Genomic DNA, 15443 nt, shown 5'->3' on the forward strand with positions numbered 1-15443 from the left:
ATTAATTTGTATGTACCTCGGCACTTAGAACGGAGCTAGACACATAGTAAGTGCCTAACGGATACCACAGACACACACAAAAAGAAAGCGGACATGAGAGAAAGCTCTGACTGAGAAACCCTTGCCTCTGCCGGAAGCGTTAGCCACTGTGGTCCAGTGGTGGGGGACAAAGATTGAGAGATGGTTGATATAACTAGCACCCTTCCCCCCTTCAAAGCCCTACTGAAAGCTCACCTCTTTCAGGAGGCCTTCCCACACTGAGCCCCCTTCTCCTCCGCTCCTCCTCCCCTCCCCATCGCCCCGACTCCCTCCCTCTACCCTACCTCCCTCCCCGCCCCACAGCACGTGTATATATGTATATATTATTCTACTTTTTATTAATGATGTGTATAGATCTGTAATTCCATCTATATTGATGCCACTGCTGCCTGTCTACTTGTTTTGTTTTGTTGTCTGTCCCCCCCCCGTCTAGACCGTGAGCCCGTCGTTGGATAGGGATTGTCTCTGTTTGTTGCCAAATTATACTAAGTTCTTAGTACAGTGCTCTGCACACAGTAAGCGCTCAGTAAATACGATTAAATGAATAAATGAATGAATAAACTCCACATTATCCAACTTAAAGGACTTGGGTTGACACCAAGATGAAGTTATGGCCAATAAAAGGCATTTTAGAATAGCAGCATCTCTGCCATTCCAGCTGCTACCCACTGACATCCGCAGTACGGCTTAAATCTAGGGCTACAGTTTTTTTATCTAAATTAGCAAACTGTGATCCACTGTCTACCCCAGTAAATTCAAGTTACCCTAGAGGAGGAAATGCAACTCCAGAGTCATTTAAGCTAACGGGTTTGTCGTAGGACCAAGGTCAGGTGACTGCAGTCATTTCAGCCAGGGCTCGGCAGGGCTGGGTGCGTTCAAATCCTCAGTGGAAAGCCCCGGCTCCTCTTCTCTGCGTTAGGCTGTTCTTGATCGCCAACTCCCCCGCCCACATCATTTCCAGAAATCCGTTTAAAGGCATGAAAAGGAGTTCAAATCGGAAAGGAACAAATGGACAAGCAGCCTGGCCTAGTGGAAAGAGTCTGGGCCCGGGGGTCGGAGGACCTGGGTGACCGGCCTCTGTCAATTGCTTGCTGTGTGACCTTGGGCAAGTCGCTTAACTTCCCTCTGTCTCATTTCTCCTGTTCTCCCTCCTACTTAGAATGTGAGCCCGCAGGGAATGCGTCTGTTCTATTGTACTCTCCCAAGAGCTCAATACAATAATACTCTGCATAGAGTAAGTGCTTAATAAATACCACTGACTGACTGACACGATTCACTCGTATCTACCCCAGTGTTTAGAACGGCAACGGGCACATAGTAAGCGCTTAACAAATGCCATTTCAAAAAAAAAAAAAGTTTGGAAAAACACTGTGCAGGATTTATGTCCTCAGCACTGGGCATGAAAACTGGCATGGACGCAGAGGTCTGGGCGGGTGGGACAGAACAGAGCCCCTTACCCTTTTCCTGTCAGCTCCACATTGGGGGGGGCCTTATCCAGGTCGCAAGAGGGCTTGCTCTCACAGTGATCCTCGTCGGCGCCATCTTCTTCGCAGTCCTGGTCTCCGTTGCAAACCAGAGACTGGCTGAGGCATTGACCTGACGGTGGCAGCCGGAAGGAAAAGAAGAAGGAAAGGAAGGGAAAGGGAAAGGGAAAGGGAAAGGGAAAGGGAAAGGGAAAGGGAAAGGGAAAGGGAAAGGGAAAGGGAAAAGGAAAGTGAAAGGGAAGGGAAGGGAAGGGAAGGGAAGGGAAGGGAAGGGAAGAAGGAAGGAAGAAGGAAGGAAGAAGGAAGGAAGAAGGAAGAAGGAAGGAAGAAGGAAGGAAGGCGAGGAGCTATTGATCAAACCCACCGATCAATGGATCAGGCAGGGGAAGGGTTCCCGCGCTTTGTGCCGAGTGGGGAGCTCACCTTGGTGCATGATGGAGCCCGAGATGACGGGCGGCACAGGCCCGGATCAGAGCCCGGGGCTCTGCCTCTGTCTTCCGCCGGGCACCGGGATGCTTGAAGGAGGAACCGTGCCATGGCTGCCCACCTGGACATCCACCCATGACGCTGGGGGAGCAGTCAGCCGATCGTATTTATTGAGCACTTACTGTGTGCAGAGCACTGTACTAAGTGCTTGGGAGAGTGCAATACGACGATAAACAGACATGTTCCCTGCCCACGGCAAGCTTACAGTCTAGAAGGGTGGGGATGGAGACTATCCAGCACCCGTAGCTTCCCCCAACTCCAGACTCAGAGTGGACTTCTAGCGTATAAGCTCGTTGTGGGTAGAGAATATTATATATGGTTATATCATTCTCTCCTAAATGCTTAGTGCAGGGCTTTGCACACAGTAAGCACTGAATAAATGTGATTGAATGAACGAATGACCACTTGCCCGTGGATTTATCCAAAGACGGTGGGGCCATACTGGTATTTTCTGCCAACCCAATTGCTGGGGTAAAGATCACGCTGTCAGACAAAGGGTTTCCTTTCATTTCCTAATCTTTGACCAAAGAGAGGGACAGGCTGTTGTAATTTTGGGGGGAGAAAGACGGGGCCATCGAAAAAAATCACGTAATGGAATCCAGACTCAACAATGAAAGAGGCAAAACGAAAAGCCAGGACAAGGGATTTCTAACTTTGCTCTGCTCCTAGTGCCATTTACGAGGTCTCTGCTTCCTCTCGGAGAAGAGAAAGGAAACACAAACAAGCAGATCAGCTCTTGTCTTTTCTTTCAATCGTATTTATTGAGCGCTTACTGGGTGCCGAGCACCATATTAAGTGCCTGAGAGAGTAGAATATAATAATGAACAGAGACATTCTCTGCCCACAGTGAGCTTAGAATCTAACTCCTAGATGTCTCCATTCCTTGTGACCTGAGAGAGCTGGCAGAGTCATCTCGGGCAGCACATTCCACTGCTAGCGTCTTTCTAGGCCTGTGAACCTGACTCCAAATTATTCTGATGACTTTGATGACTTCTGTGTTCACTAAGAATGGGAACAGAGTTACGAATCTAATTACCTCGTGGATACTCCTAACGACTCTTCCCCTGCCTGTTTTCTATCACTCCTCCGCTCCACTGACCTCCTGCTCCACCCCACCTCGTCTACTCACTTATTTGGACACACACTCTATCTCATCGTCTCTAGTCACTGTTCAACCTGACCAACTCTGAAATCCCTCTATCCGATCTCATCCTCCTTAGCTGCCTTTTCTCCCTCATGCACCCCCTGCCCACAAATCTATCCTGTTCCCCCCGTAGAGACCTCCGATCTTTTGACTCCATCCAATTTTCTCAAGTCATCACATCCCATTAAGACTCCATACCCATACTTCCTTCCCTTGATGACCAAACTGATGCCCTCAACACCACTCTCTCTCCTGAACTCAACTCCCTCACTCCTCTCTCCCTTCTTTAAACTCGTACAATTAACCCAAAGCCCTGGATCACCTCCTCAAGTCTACTTTCTTTGCTCCTGAGCATGAGACCCAGAGCGCGGCTGGAGGTAATCCAGATATCAGACTGACCTTGTCCACTCCGATTCATCCCTGTGTGCCTTACCTCTGCCCTCTCCTCCACCAAGCGACATTATTTCTCCATCCTTATTGACTCCCATGCCCATTGTCCTCACCAGTTATTTCAGACATTTACTGCAAACCCCCTGGGTCCCCTCCCTCCGCCTCCCCCATCTCTTTCCCCTAATGATCTGGCCACGTACTTGATGGATAAAATTGAAAGCACTGGGCCTGCTCCCCCTAAAATCTCCCCTGCTCCTCTCCAGTCCCTCCCCGCCCCCCATCCCCTCTTTGATCCTCCCATCCTTCCCAGCAGGATCTCAAGAGGCGTTCTCCCATCCCCTCTCAAAAATCCAGCCCCTCCACCTGCCCATCCGACCCTATCCATTCACACCTTATCCCCTTGAGTTCTGTATCAACCTCCTTGCTGACCTCCCTGGCTCCTGTCTCTCCCCACTCCAGCCCATATTTTACTCTGCTGCCCGGTTCATCTTTCTATAAAACAGTTCAGTCCATCTCTCCCCACTCCTCAAAAACCTCCAGGGATTGCCCTTCAACCTCGAGATCATACAGAAACTCCTTACCATCACCTTTAAGGCGCTCAATCACCTAGCCTCCTCCTACTTCATCTCACTGTTTAGCTGCTACAACTCAGCCCACACACTTCACTACTCCAATTCCAACCTACTCACTGTACCTCGATTGCGTCTATCTTGTCGTTGACCCCTCGTCCACGTTCTGCCTCCTGCCTGGAACGCCCTCCATCTTCATATCCAACGGGATGTTCACTCTTCCCATCCTCAAAGCATTATTAAAAACACATCTCCTCCGAGAGGCCTTCCCTAAGCCCTCATTTTCCTCTTTTCCTACTCCCTTCCGCATAGCCCTTGCACAAGGATTTGCACCCTTTATCCATCTCTCCCTCAGCCCATAGCACTTATTTATGTATCTGTAATTTAATTTATGTCTTTAATTGTTATATTCTGTACTGATACCTGCCTCCCTCTCTAGATTGTAAGCTCATCTGGGGAAAGGAACATGTCTGCCAACCTTGCTATGTGGTATTCTCCCAAGCTCTTAGTACCATGATCTGCAACAGTAATTACTCAATTGATAGATCGATTAATCACATACTAATTGCCAAAGTCACATGACCTCTCTGATGGGGAAGATGGACAAATGCACAGGAGAGTATATGTGTTTGTTTATGTGTACGTAGGGGAAGCCGCATGGCTTATCGGGCCTGGGAGTCAGAAGGACCTGGGTTCTAATCCCAGCTCTGCCACTTGTCTGCTATGTGACCGTGGGCAAGTCACTCCATTTCTCTGGGCCTCAGTTACCTCATCTGTAAAATGGGGATTAACGCTGTGAAGCTCATGTGGGACAGCGACAGTGTCCTCCCTGATTACCTTGTATTTACCCCAGTGCTCAGAACAGTACCCGGCACACAGTAAGCACTTAACAAATACCATTAATTTAAAAAATATATAAAACATTAAAAATAAATAATTTTAAAAAATTAAAAAGCCTGAACATACATGATGATAGTGGCATATGGAATACACGTACAGGCAGTACATCCAATCTCACTAGCCTTTGGCAACAGTATCGCTGCCCTTCCCACACACCACTGGAGACGACACTGCATACCTGCTATTTATACGCCAGCACTTAGTACAGTGCTTAGCACATAGTGCTAAATAAAATGTCATCAGTGAGCTGTGAGACTTTGGGTAAGTCACTTAACTTCTCGGTGCCTCAGTTATCTCATCTGTAAAATGGGGACTAAGACTGTGAGCCTTATGTGGGACAACCTGATTACCTTATATCTACCCCGGCGCTTCGAACAGTGCTTGGCACATAGTAAGCGCTTAACTCCTAACATCATTATTATTAGGCCACATTTGAGAGAGAGTATGGGTGGTGCCATGCACTTCTTCACCATGGCGATTGAGCCAGTTCCATCCTACTGCTGGAGGGAAGCCCAGCAGGAAAAACAAATAAACCACCAGGAGAGGCATTTTCAAATGGAAGCGAAACCAGTTCTACCCCAGCGTGTTCCCGATCGCCGGCAGGGCAGCGGGAGAGGGCGGAAACGCGGTTACCTGAGAGACACCTGAACCTTTGCCCACAGCCTTCTTCGGTCGGACAGCCCCGGGTCGGGACGCACGACTGGGTCTCGAAGGCGCTTCCGACGCACGGGTTCCCCTGGAACTGGCCGTACACCGCCACCGTCCGTCTGCGGGTCTGGATGCCGGAGGGGGAGATCGCGACAAGAGGCCATCAGAGGAGGCCGCCCGCCCCGAGCCCTCGGGGGGCCGAGGAGAACCTCACCGGCTGGGATAACTGGGATGGCATCAACCTGGGCTTCGTGGCGCTCCGGGCACTGACCGGGGACTGTCCTGATGGGCTGACGTTGACCTCACCCTCATCTTCAACTTGGGGGGACGGGATGAAGGGGACCCCCGACCGGACCCCCACCTCCACCCCCAAGACACCAATCTGTTTCCAGGGTTCAAACCAGGATCGGACCCCAAAGCCAGTCAAGGGGGCAGCCCTAACTCAATGAAAGTACAGCTTCCAGGGCTCTGTAAACAGCAGGCACCCGGTACAGTGATCTGCACCCAGTAAGGGCCCAATACAGTACTCTGAGCACAGCAAGGGCCCAGTACAGTACTCTGTACACAGTGAGGGCCTAATACAGTGCTCTGCACCCAGTAAGGGCTTAGTACAGTGCTCTGCACACAGTAAAGGCCCAGTACAGTGCTCTGCACACAGTGAGGGCCCAGTACAGTGCTCTGCACACAGTATGGGCCCAAAGTAAGCACCCAGTATAATGATCTGCACAAAGTAGGCTCCAGTAAATCTTATCGTTGGATGGATTTCCGGTCTAAGTGATTGATTTCTGATCCGGATGACTCCTGACCTATCGGGATTTCCCTCTAATAGGCGCATACCCGCTCCCCCGCGGAGGCTCCCCGAGTCCCACCTGAGTCTTGGTGCAGCCGCTGCAGTCCGACCAAGGCCCAAAGGGCTGCCACTGGCAGTGGATGGGCGAGGAAGAGCTGTGGAGGCAAATGCAGTGGGGTCATTAGAAACCACTGGGTGGGAGCAGGAGGTCGTGGGCGAGACAGCAGTGGGGAGAGGACCTCTAGTTTCTAGAAGAGAGTAGCAGTGTGGCCTGTTGGCTAGAACACGGGCCTGAAAGTCAGAAGGACCTGGGTTCTAATCCTGTCTCTGGCACTCGTCTGCTATGTGACCTTGGACAAGTCACTTCACTTCTCTGGGCCTTAGTTATCTCAACTGGAAAATGGGGACTGAGACTGTGAGCCCCATATGGGACAGGGACTGTGTCCAACCTGATTTGCTTGTATCCACCCCAGCGCTTAGTACAGTGCCTGGCACACAGTAAGAGCTTGTGAGAAACAGCATAGCTTAGTGGAAAGACCCCAGGCTTGGGAGTCAGAGGTCGTGGGTTCTAATCCCGGCTCCGCCAACTTGTCTGCTGTGTGACCTTGGGCAAATCACTTCACTTCTCTGTGCCTCAGTTACCTCATCTGTAAAAATGGGGATTAAAAAATATGAGCCCCAAGTGGGACAATCTGATTACCCTGTATCCACCCCAACGCTTAGAACAGTGCTCTGTACATGGTAAGCGCTTAACGAATACCATAATAATAATAACAGCTTAACAAATATCATTACTATTATTATTAGAAAAGGATTATGAGGCCTTTAGACACTTGGTCACTTGAACTCATCTCTAGATTGTAAGCTTGTCTCTAGGACAGTCAGCTAGTGATGGACAAGTTCCCTGTCCACTTGTCTGCTAATTCTGTTGCATTGTAGTCTCCCAAGCATTTAGTACAGTACTCTGCACGTAGTAAGTGCTCAATAAATATGATTGAATGAATGAATACGATTGATTGATTGATTTAGCTCTCTCTTCTCTGGTTTGTGTTCCACCCTAACTAACTTCTCCAGGAACAAAGAAGAAACATCCTTGAGGCCTGTGCCTCCCAAAAGCTCCCCCTCCAGTGCAGACACAAAAGGATGTGCCTTTAGGCAGGAAGATTGAGGAATGCGGTTACCTCAATCCCCAAAATGTCTTACCTTGATAACACCTCTTCTCCAAGAATTTCAAGCAAAAGGAAAACAATTGGCAACTGGAAAGAAAAAAAAAAAATCAAGCTTTCTGGTTTGGGGGGTTGTTGCTTTTTTTGTAGCATTAATTAGATCGAATCTGTTAAAAGGCCTTCCTCTTCCAGGAAACCATCGCGGACATGCCCACCTCTCCCGGGGAATCATTCCAACAGCCATCGTGCATATGTATATGTTCATCTGTCTCTTCATTTCCCTAATTTATTCACTAGCCTGCTTTTGCTGTCTCAGTTTTTACCTATGCTCTTACTCTTGCTCTCAGTAGGAAAGCAGCGTGGCCTAGCGGAAAGAAAACGGGCCCGTGAATCAGAGGACCTTGATTCTAATCCCAGCTCCACCACTGATTTACTGTGTGACCTTGGGCAAGTCGCCTAACTTCTCTGTGCCTCAGTTTCCTCATCGGTAAAATGGGAATTAAATCCTACTCCTTCCTACTTAGACTGTGAGGCCCCACATGAGACAGGGACTGAGTCCAACGGGATTGTCTTGTATCTACCCCAGGGCTTAGAGCAGTGGTTTCATTCGATTCAATCGAATTTATTAAGCACTTACTGTGTATAGAGCACTGTACTAGCACTAGGGAAAGTACAATACAGCTATAAAGAGTGAAAATCCCTGCCCACAATGAGCTCACAGTCTGGGGGAGGCGAGACAGACATCAGTACAAATAAGCAGACACCACCACACACAGTATGTCCTTAACAAATAAAATGATAATAATAATCAATCAATGGTATTTATTGAGCACTTACTATATGCAGAGCACTGTACTAAGCGCTTGGGAGAGGACAATACAATTAGCAGATACATTCCCTGCTCAAAATGAACGTACCGATAGTAATAATAATGATGACGATGATGATGATGATAACTCCCCTGGCAGCATTCCGAAAGGCAGGATGGCCGAGTCTTTTGGGCACCTTTCAGGAGGAGGTAACTGAGGCACAGTGGGGAGGCTGGTCACCCAAGAATCCCCACTGCCAGCTTCTAGTCCAGTTGTTCCCAGATGTGCCCCCTGTGGGCCTCCTCCCCGGGATCTGGGAGTCCCCCCGCTTTCTGCTTCCCAAACCCGTCCCCCATCCACTCAACAACCCAGGCTTCTTTGTCCACCTAAATGTTCCAGGTCACTAACCCGTCCCCTCCCTCCCCTCCCCAGGCCAGGCGCCTTTCTCTCCGGCCATCTCTGCCAGTGCTTCAGACAAGGCGGAGGGAAAGTATCTGGCTCTCTGTCTCAACTCCAAAGCAAATGGCTCATTTCACTCTTATTTACAACTAAAGGTCACCCTGTCCAAACTCCCAGAATGAAAAGAAACAAAAACAAATCAGTGTGGCCTCCCGTGCTTGGCAAGAAGGAAACAGGAAGAGGTAAAGACAGAAAGTGCACATCAGGCCTTCCAGTGAGTATTTACTGAGCACCTACTTTGTGCACAGCTCTGCACTGGACTCCTACTCTGTGCAGGGCTCTTTTTTGGGCTCCCATTCCATTCAGAGTTCCGTAATGGGTGTGTCTACTACGTACAAAGTGCCGAACTGGATTCATTCCTTCAGTCATTCACTCATTCATTTATTTATTGAGCGCCTACTGTGTGCAGAGCACTGTACTAAGTGCTTGCAAAGTACAATTCGGCAACAGACAGAGGTAGCAGCGTGACTCGGTGGAAAGAGCCTGGGCTTCGGAGTCAGAGGTCATGAGTTCGACTCCCGACTCTGCCAGTTGTCAGCTGATTGTGGGCAAGTCACTTCACTTCTCCGTGCCTCAGTAACCTCATCTGTCAAATGGGGATTAACTGTGAGCCTCACGTGGGACAACCCGATTCCCCTGTATCTCCCCCAGCGCTTAGAACAGTGCTCTGCACATAGTAAGCGCTTAACAAATACCAACATTATTAGGTAATCGCTACCCAACAACGGGCTCATAGTCTAGAAGGGGGAGGCAGGCAACAAAACAAGTAGACAGCATCAATACCATCAAAATAGATAGATACATACATATGTAAACATCATTAATAAAATAGAGTAATAAATAGGTATGTAAATACACAAGTGCTGTAGGGAGGGGAAGGGAGCAGAGGAAAAGGGAGGGCTCAATCTGGGAAGGTCTCCCGGAGGAGGTGAGCTCTCAGTAGGACTTTGAAGAGGGGAAAAGAGTTAGTTTGGCAGAGGTGAGGAGGGAGGGCGTTCCGGGACAGCGGGAGGACTGGCCCAGGGGTCGACGGCGGGCCGTGCCGGAACAGAGGGACCGTGAGGAGGTGAGCGGCGGCAGAGGAGCGGGGTGTGCCGGCTGGGCTGGAGGAGTGAAGGGGGGTGAGGTAGGGGGGGCCCAGGTGATGGAGAGCTCGGAAGCCAAGAGTGAGGAGTTTTTGCCTCATGAGAAGGTTGACAGGCAACCGCTGGAGGTTTTTAAGGAGGGGAGTGACATTCCCAGAGCATTTCTGTAGAAAGATAATCTGGGGGGCGGAGTGACATAGACTGGCCCCACCCCCGACAGCACCCCCTGACGCCGCATGAATCGGAGGGTCCCCTCAGCTCTCTAGAGTCCATTATAGCCACCCCACACTGACCCTATCCCCCCCCGGGGAGCACTAAGCTGGGATGAAGGAGTAAGCACGTTCCACTATAAGCTCCTTTTAGACAGGGAGCAAGTCTTTCTACTATATCGCATTGTCCCAGACGCTTAGTTTGGGGCTCTGCATCCAGAAAGCACTCAATATATACCACTGATTGATGGATCGATCCATCCCCTAGATCTCCTCCTCGTCATTTGCTCCCACCCCAGTGACCTCCCAGACCCCTGGAGTCCTGATTCCCACCGCTGAATAAGCCACACCCCAAACCCAGGGCTCCCCACATTTCTAAACAGATGCAGCCTGAAACCTCGAGACTCAGGAGCATCATCCCAAATCCCGAGTGCACCTGGGACACAAGAATGTCTTTCTACCTCCGCAGTTTCCCGCACCTGGACACCGCACCTCGCTGCTGTCCTATTACGACCCAGCCCGCACGCTTCGCTCCTCTAATGCCAACTGACTCCCTGCATGTCGCCGCCGACCTCTCGCACCCGTCCCGTCTCTGGCCTGGAAGCCCCTCCCTCTTCATAACCGACAGACGATCGCTCTCCCCGTCTCCGAAGCCCTCTGAAGGCACATCTCCTCCCAGAGGCCTTTCTAAGGCCTCCTTTCCTCTTCTCGCACTTCCTTTTGCATTGCCCTTCCACTTAGATTTACTCCCTTATCACTCCACCCATCTTATGTCCATATTGATTATGTATTTATTTCTATTAATGTCTGTCTCCCCCTCTAGACTGTAAGCTCATTATGGGCAGGGAATGTGTCTACAACTCTGTTGGATTGTACCCAATACACAATAAGCTCCTGATAAGGCCCTGACTAAGCTCCCCTTTCCTCATCTCCCACTCCCTTCTGCATCATCTGACTCGCTCTCTTTATCCATCCCCTCTCCCAGCTCCACAGCACTCATGTCCACATCTGTATTTATCTCTATTAATGTCCGTCTCCCCTTCTGGATTGTAAGGTCACTGTGGGCAGTGAGTGTGTCTGTCTTTTTGTTCTATTGTACCCACCCAAGAGCTTAGTACAGCGCTCTGCTCACGGTAAATGGTCAATAACTACGATTGTCTGACGGATATAAAGCACGGATCGACTGACTGATTGACTGCAGCCCTGCCGGAGGCCTGGCCCCAAATCCTAGCAACCCTCGAGAGTTTCCTTCCCCTCCCCTCGGACCCCCCAACTCCCGAGGTAGTGTCCATGGAGAGAACGGAGCCCGACCCCAGCCTGGCCCCGACCGGCCGGGCTTATGCCCCACGGAGGGTGAGGAGGAGTCAGAGGTCGCCCTGGAGAGGCACGTTAGGTGAAGGGGAGTGCTGACAGCAGGCGGGATGCGGTCACACTAGCCCACAGCCCCGACGGGACGCCCGGGCCATCCTGGAAGTCTCCTCATCAGGGGTGAGCAGTGACCACGGTGACTGCGATCTACCTCCCCAGAGAGGCAACAGGCAGCGGGTCGGAAGCTAGCCTGCAATGGTCTCGGCTTGCCCCCTCCCCGGTTCTCCGCCCCACTCATCTCGCTTCATTACCAAGCCCAAGGAATCTCTCTCAAGTGCTTAGCGCGAAGCTCTGCACATCATAAGCTCATAATGAATCATCGTGGGCAGGGAACATGTCCGTTATATTGCTCTATTGTACTCGTTCAAGCGCTTAGTACAGTTGCCTGCACACAGTAAGCGTTCAATAAATACAATTGACTGATTGGCAATAAATACTACTGATGGATTAATTAATTGAACTGCACTAAGATGGAATCTCACCCCCTTTGTTCTTTCCCTTTCTTTTTATGGTGCTGGTTAAGCGCTTACTATGTGCCAGGCACTGTTCTAAGTCCTGGGGTAGATACAAGGCAATCGGGTTGAACACAGTCCCCATCCCACATGGGGCTCACAGTCTCAATCCCCATTTTCCAATTAACTGAGCCACAGAGAAATGAATCGATTTGCCCGTGGTCACTCAGCAGGCAAGTGGCAGAGCCGGAATTAGAACCCAAGCCCTTCTGTCTCCCAGTCCCAAGTTCGATCCATTAGACCAAGCTGCTTTACCGTGTCTGCTGCCTTCCCCCTCCCCGCAATTAGCCTGGGAGATCCCCACCTGACTCGACGTCCCTTCCCTTTCCCCAGCGCTCGGCACAGAGCAAGCTCTTAACCGAAGTCCAAAATGATCATTATAATAGCAATTCTCCGAACAGAGGCAACCCCTGCTAATAACTAATATCCAGCCCTTCTTGTCCACCTCTCTGGGTTCTCTCCTCCCCGGGAAGATGCTCTCTGAGGGATGTGTCCTCGCTCCCTCCAGCAGGGAGGACCGGAGCCGTCCTCTTACCTTCATGTTCGGGAAAGCGTCCGCGACCCCCGCAGAGACGAGGGGGAGAAATAGTCCCTTGGGGGTGGGCCAGGTGGGGGCAGGGGACACAGAGTCAGCCGGCCCGTCTCCTCCTCTGGCTCCGACTGGCTTCGGACTCGGCACCGGTGGATGGAGGGGAGGGATGGAGGACTGACGTTCTTGGCCCTTCCGAAGCCTCCCGGGAGGCCAACTGGCAGGAGGCCAACCGCCGCGTTCATTCAATCCTGTTTACTGAGCACTTATTGTGTGCAGAGCACTGTACTAAGCACTTGGAAAGTACAATTCGGCGACAGAGACGATCCCTACCCAACAACGGGCTCACAATCTAGAAGGGGGAAGACAGACAAAAAAAGCAAAACAAGTAGATAGACCCTGGAGGTCTCCAGGTCCCTGGAGATATCCCGCGTCTTGAAGGCTGAGAAGCTTGGCCCGTCAGAGGGCCAGGACAGTAGCCTCTGGGGACTCCCAAAAGCCATGTGAGGCGACAGACACCCCATGAGAGGAGAGGAGCAGGAGGGGTAGGGTGGGGTGTCTCACAGCTCTGTGACCAGAGGAGCCTCGTGGGATTAGCCCCTGCTCCGTCCACCCCTCCCCCTACCTTCGAAACCCTCCAACGGTCATTCATTCATTCAATGCTACTGATTGAGCACTTACTGTGTGCAAAGCACTGTACTACTACTACTAATAATTATGGTGTCTATTAAGCGCCTACTATGTGCCGTGCTGGGGTAGATACACAGTAAGGTCACTGAGGCACAGACAATAATAATAATGATGACGGCATTCGTTAAGCGCTTAAGTAGCTTGCCCAAGGTCACACTGCAGACAAGTGGCGAAGTCGGGATTAGAACCACGTCTTCTGACTCCCAAGCCTGGGCTCCTGACACTAAGCCACTTAGCTTCCCCTATAATAATGTTGGTATTTGTTAAGCGCTTACTATGCGCGGAGCACTGTTCTAAGCGCTGGGGTAGATACAGGGTCAGCAGGTTGTCCCACGTGAGGCTCACAGTTCATCCCTATTTTACAGATGAGGGAACTGAGGCCCAGAGAAGTCAAGTGACTTGCCCACAGTCACCCAGCTGACAATTGCATCTCCCCCAAGAGGAGACTAAGCCTTCATTCTCCCATCCGGCCTGTCTTCTGTGTCGCCTATACGCTTGACTGGACACCCCTTAAGCACTTTGATACTCTCATCCCAGACCCTCGGCACTTATGTACATATTCTTATACTCTACTTTCCTTGTCTGCAATTTGTTTTAATGTAATAATAATAGTTGTAGCATTTATCAAACTCCTACTATGTGCCAGGCACTGTACTAAGCGCTGGGGAGGAGACTGGCAAATCGAGTTGAAAGCAGTCCCTGTCCCATGTGAGTCTGAGTCTTAATCCCCATTTTACAGATGAGGGGACTGAGGCACAGAGAACTGAAGTGACTTGCCCAAGATCACACAGCCGACCCTATTTATTTTGTTAATGAGACGTACATCACCTTGATTCTATTTATGTGCTATTGTTTTAATGAGACGTTCTTCCCCTCGATTCTATTTATTGCCATCGTTCTTGTCTGTCCGTCTCCCCCTATTAGACCGTAAACCCGTCAAAGGGCAGGGACTGTATCTGTTACCGATTTGTTCATTCCGAGCACTTAGTACAGTGCTCTGCACCTAGTAAGCGCTCAATAAATACTATTAAATGAAATGAAATGACAAGTGGCGGAGCCAGTATTGGAACCCAGGTCCTTCCATCTCTGAGACACGGGATCTATCCACTAGACTGAGCTCTTTGTGGGCAGGGAGTACGTCTACCTACTCTGTGGTACGCTCCCAAGCATTTTTATTAAATGATCTCTTGTTCTCCTTATTCTAGTCCGAGTGCAGATCTGACTTTCTGCCCTTCCCAAAGCGCTTTCACATTTCTTCTTTCCCTTTCCAACACTCCTGTGAAGTAGGGAGAGGTGAGGATCACTGTCCCTGTGTTACAGATGAGAAGCAGAGTAGCTCAGTGGAAACAGCACGGGGTTGGGACCCAGAGGTCATGGGTTCAAATCCCAGTTCAGCCGCTTGTCAGCTGTATGATTTTGGGCAAGTCATAACTTCTCTATGCCTGTTACCTCATCTGTAAAATGGGGATGAAGACTGTGAGCCCCATGTGAGACAACCTGATCACCTTGTATCCTCCCCAGTGCTCAGAACAGTGCTTTGCACACAGTAAGTGCTTAACATATGCCATTATCATTATCATTATTATTATTATGAGAAAACCAAGGCTGAGAGACTTCTCTGAGGTCACACAGCAGGTCGGCGGCAGAGCTGGGATTCAAACTCAGGCCCTCAGACTCCCAAGCTCTTCCCACCCGGCCACACGCTCACTTGATTCAACGTTAATTTTAAGTGGGTTGACTTTCTTAGTACAGAGGCTTCATGACCATCACAACCCCAGACCCTGGGGATAACATCCGCAGCAGGTCTACTAGGGGTCCCGCAGTGAGGAAGGGACTGATCTAGAGGAGCAGCGTGGCTCAGTGGAAAAAGCCCGGGCTTGGGAGTCAGAGGTCATGGGTTCTAATCCCGGCTCTGCCACTTGGCAGCTGTGTGACTTTGGGCAAGTCACTCAACTTCTCTGTGCCTCAGTTACCACATCTGTAAAATGGAGATGAAGACTGTGAGCCCCATGTGGGCCAATCTGATTACCTTGAATCCTCCCCCTCAGCGCTTAGAACAGTGCTTGGCACATAGTAAGCGCTTAACAAATACCATCGTTATTATTATCATCTTACCATCAGCAGCAGCAGCGTCTTCGACCCCTGAGACGGGTTCTATGTGTTATC

At 50.3% G+C, this 15443-nt stretch overlaps 1 protein-coding gene across 3 annotated transcripts in view; it reads right to left on the minus strand.

Moving 5' to 3' along the window:
• The window catches only part of C7 (complement C7), a 48065-nt gene extending 32622 nt beyond the window's left edge, over window positions 1-15443 (minus strand). Inside the window, exons 1-6 of one of the 3 annotated variants that reach the window (XM_029061689.2) lie at window positions 12594-12750; window positions 8534-8638; window positions 7654-7706; window positions 6530-6605; window positions 5646-5787; window positions 1497-1635 (exon numbers count right to left, since the gene is read on the minus strand). In XM_029061689.2, the coding sequence (XP_028917522.1) occupies window positions 1497-1635; window positions 5646-5787; window positions 6530-6605; window positions 7654-7706; window positions 8534-8638; window positions 12594-12599 (521 nt within the window). In that variant the 5' untranslated portion in view covers window positions 12600-12750. Of the gene's footprint in view, window positions 1-1496; window positions 1636-5645; window positions 5788-6529; window positions 6606-7653; window positions 7707-8533; window positions 8639-12593; window positions 12751-15392 lie in introns of those variants that run through there. The other 2 variants (XM_029061691.2, XM_029061690.2) reach the window with 2 other exon arrangements.

This window comes from Ornithorhynchus anatinus, chromosome 3, assembly GCF_004115215.2.
Source record: "Ornithorhynchus anatinus isolate Pmale09 chromosome 3, mOrnAna1.pri.v4, whole genome shotgun sequence".
NCBI lineage: Eukaryota > Metazoa > Chordata > Mammalia > Monotremata > Ornithorhynchidae > Ornithorhynchus > Ornithorhynchus anatinus.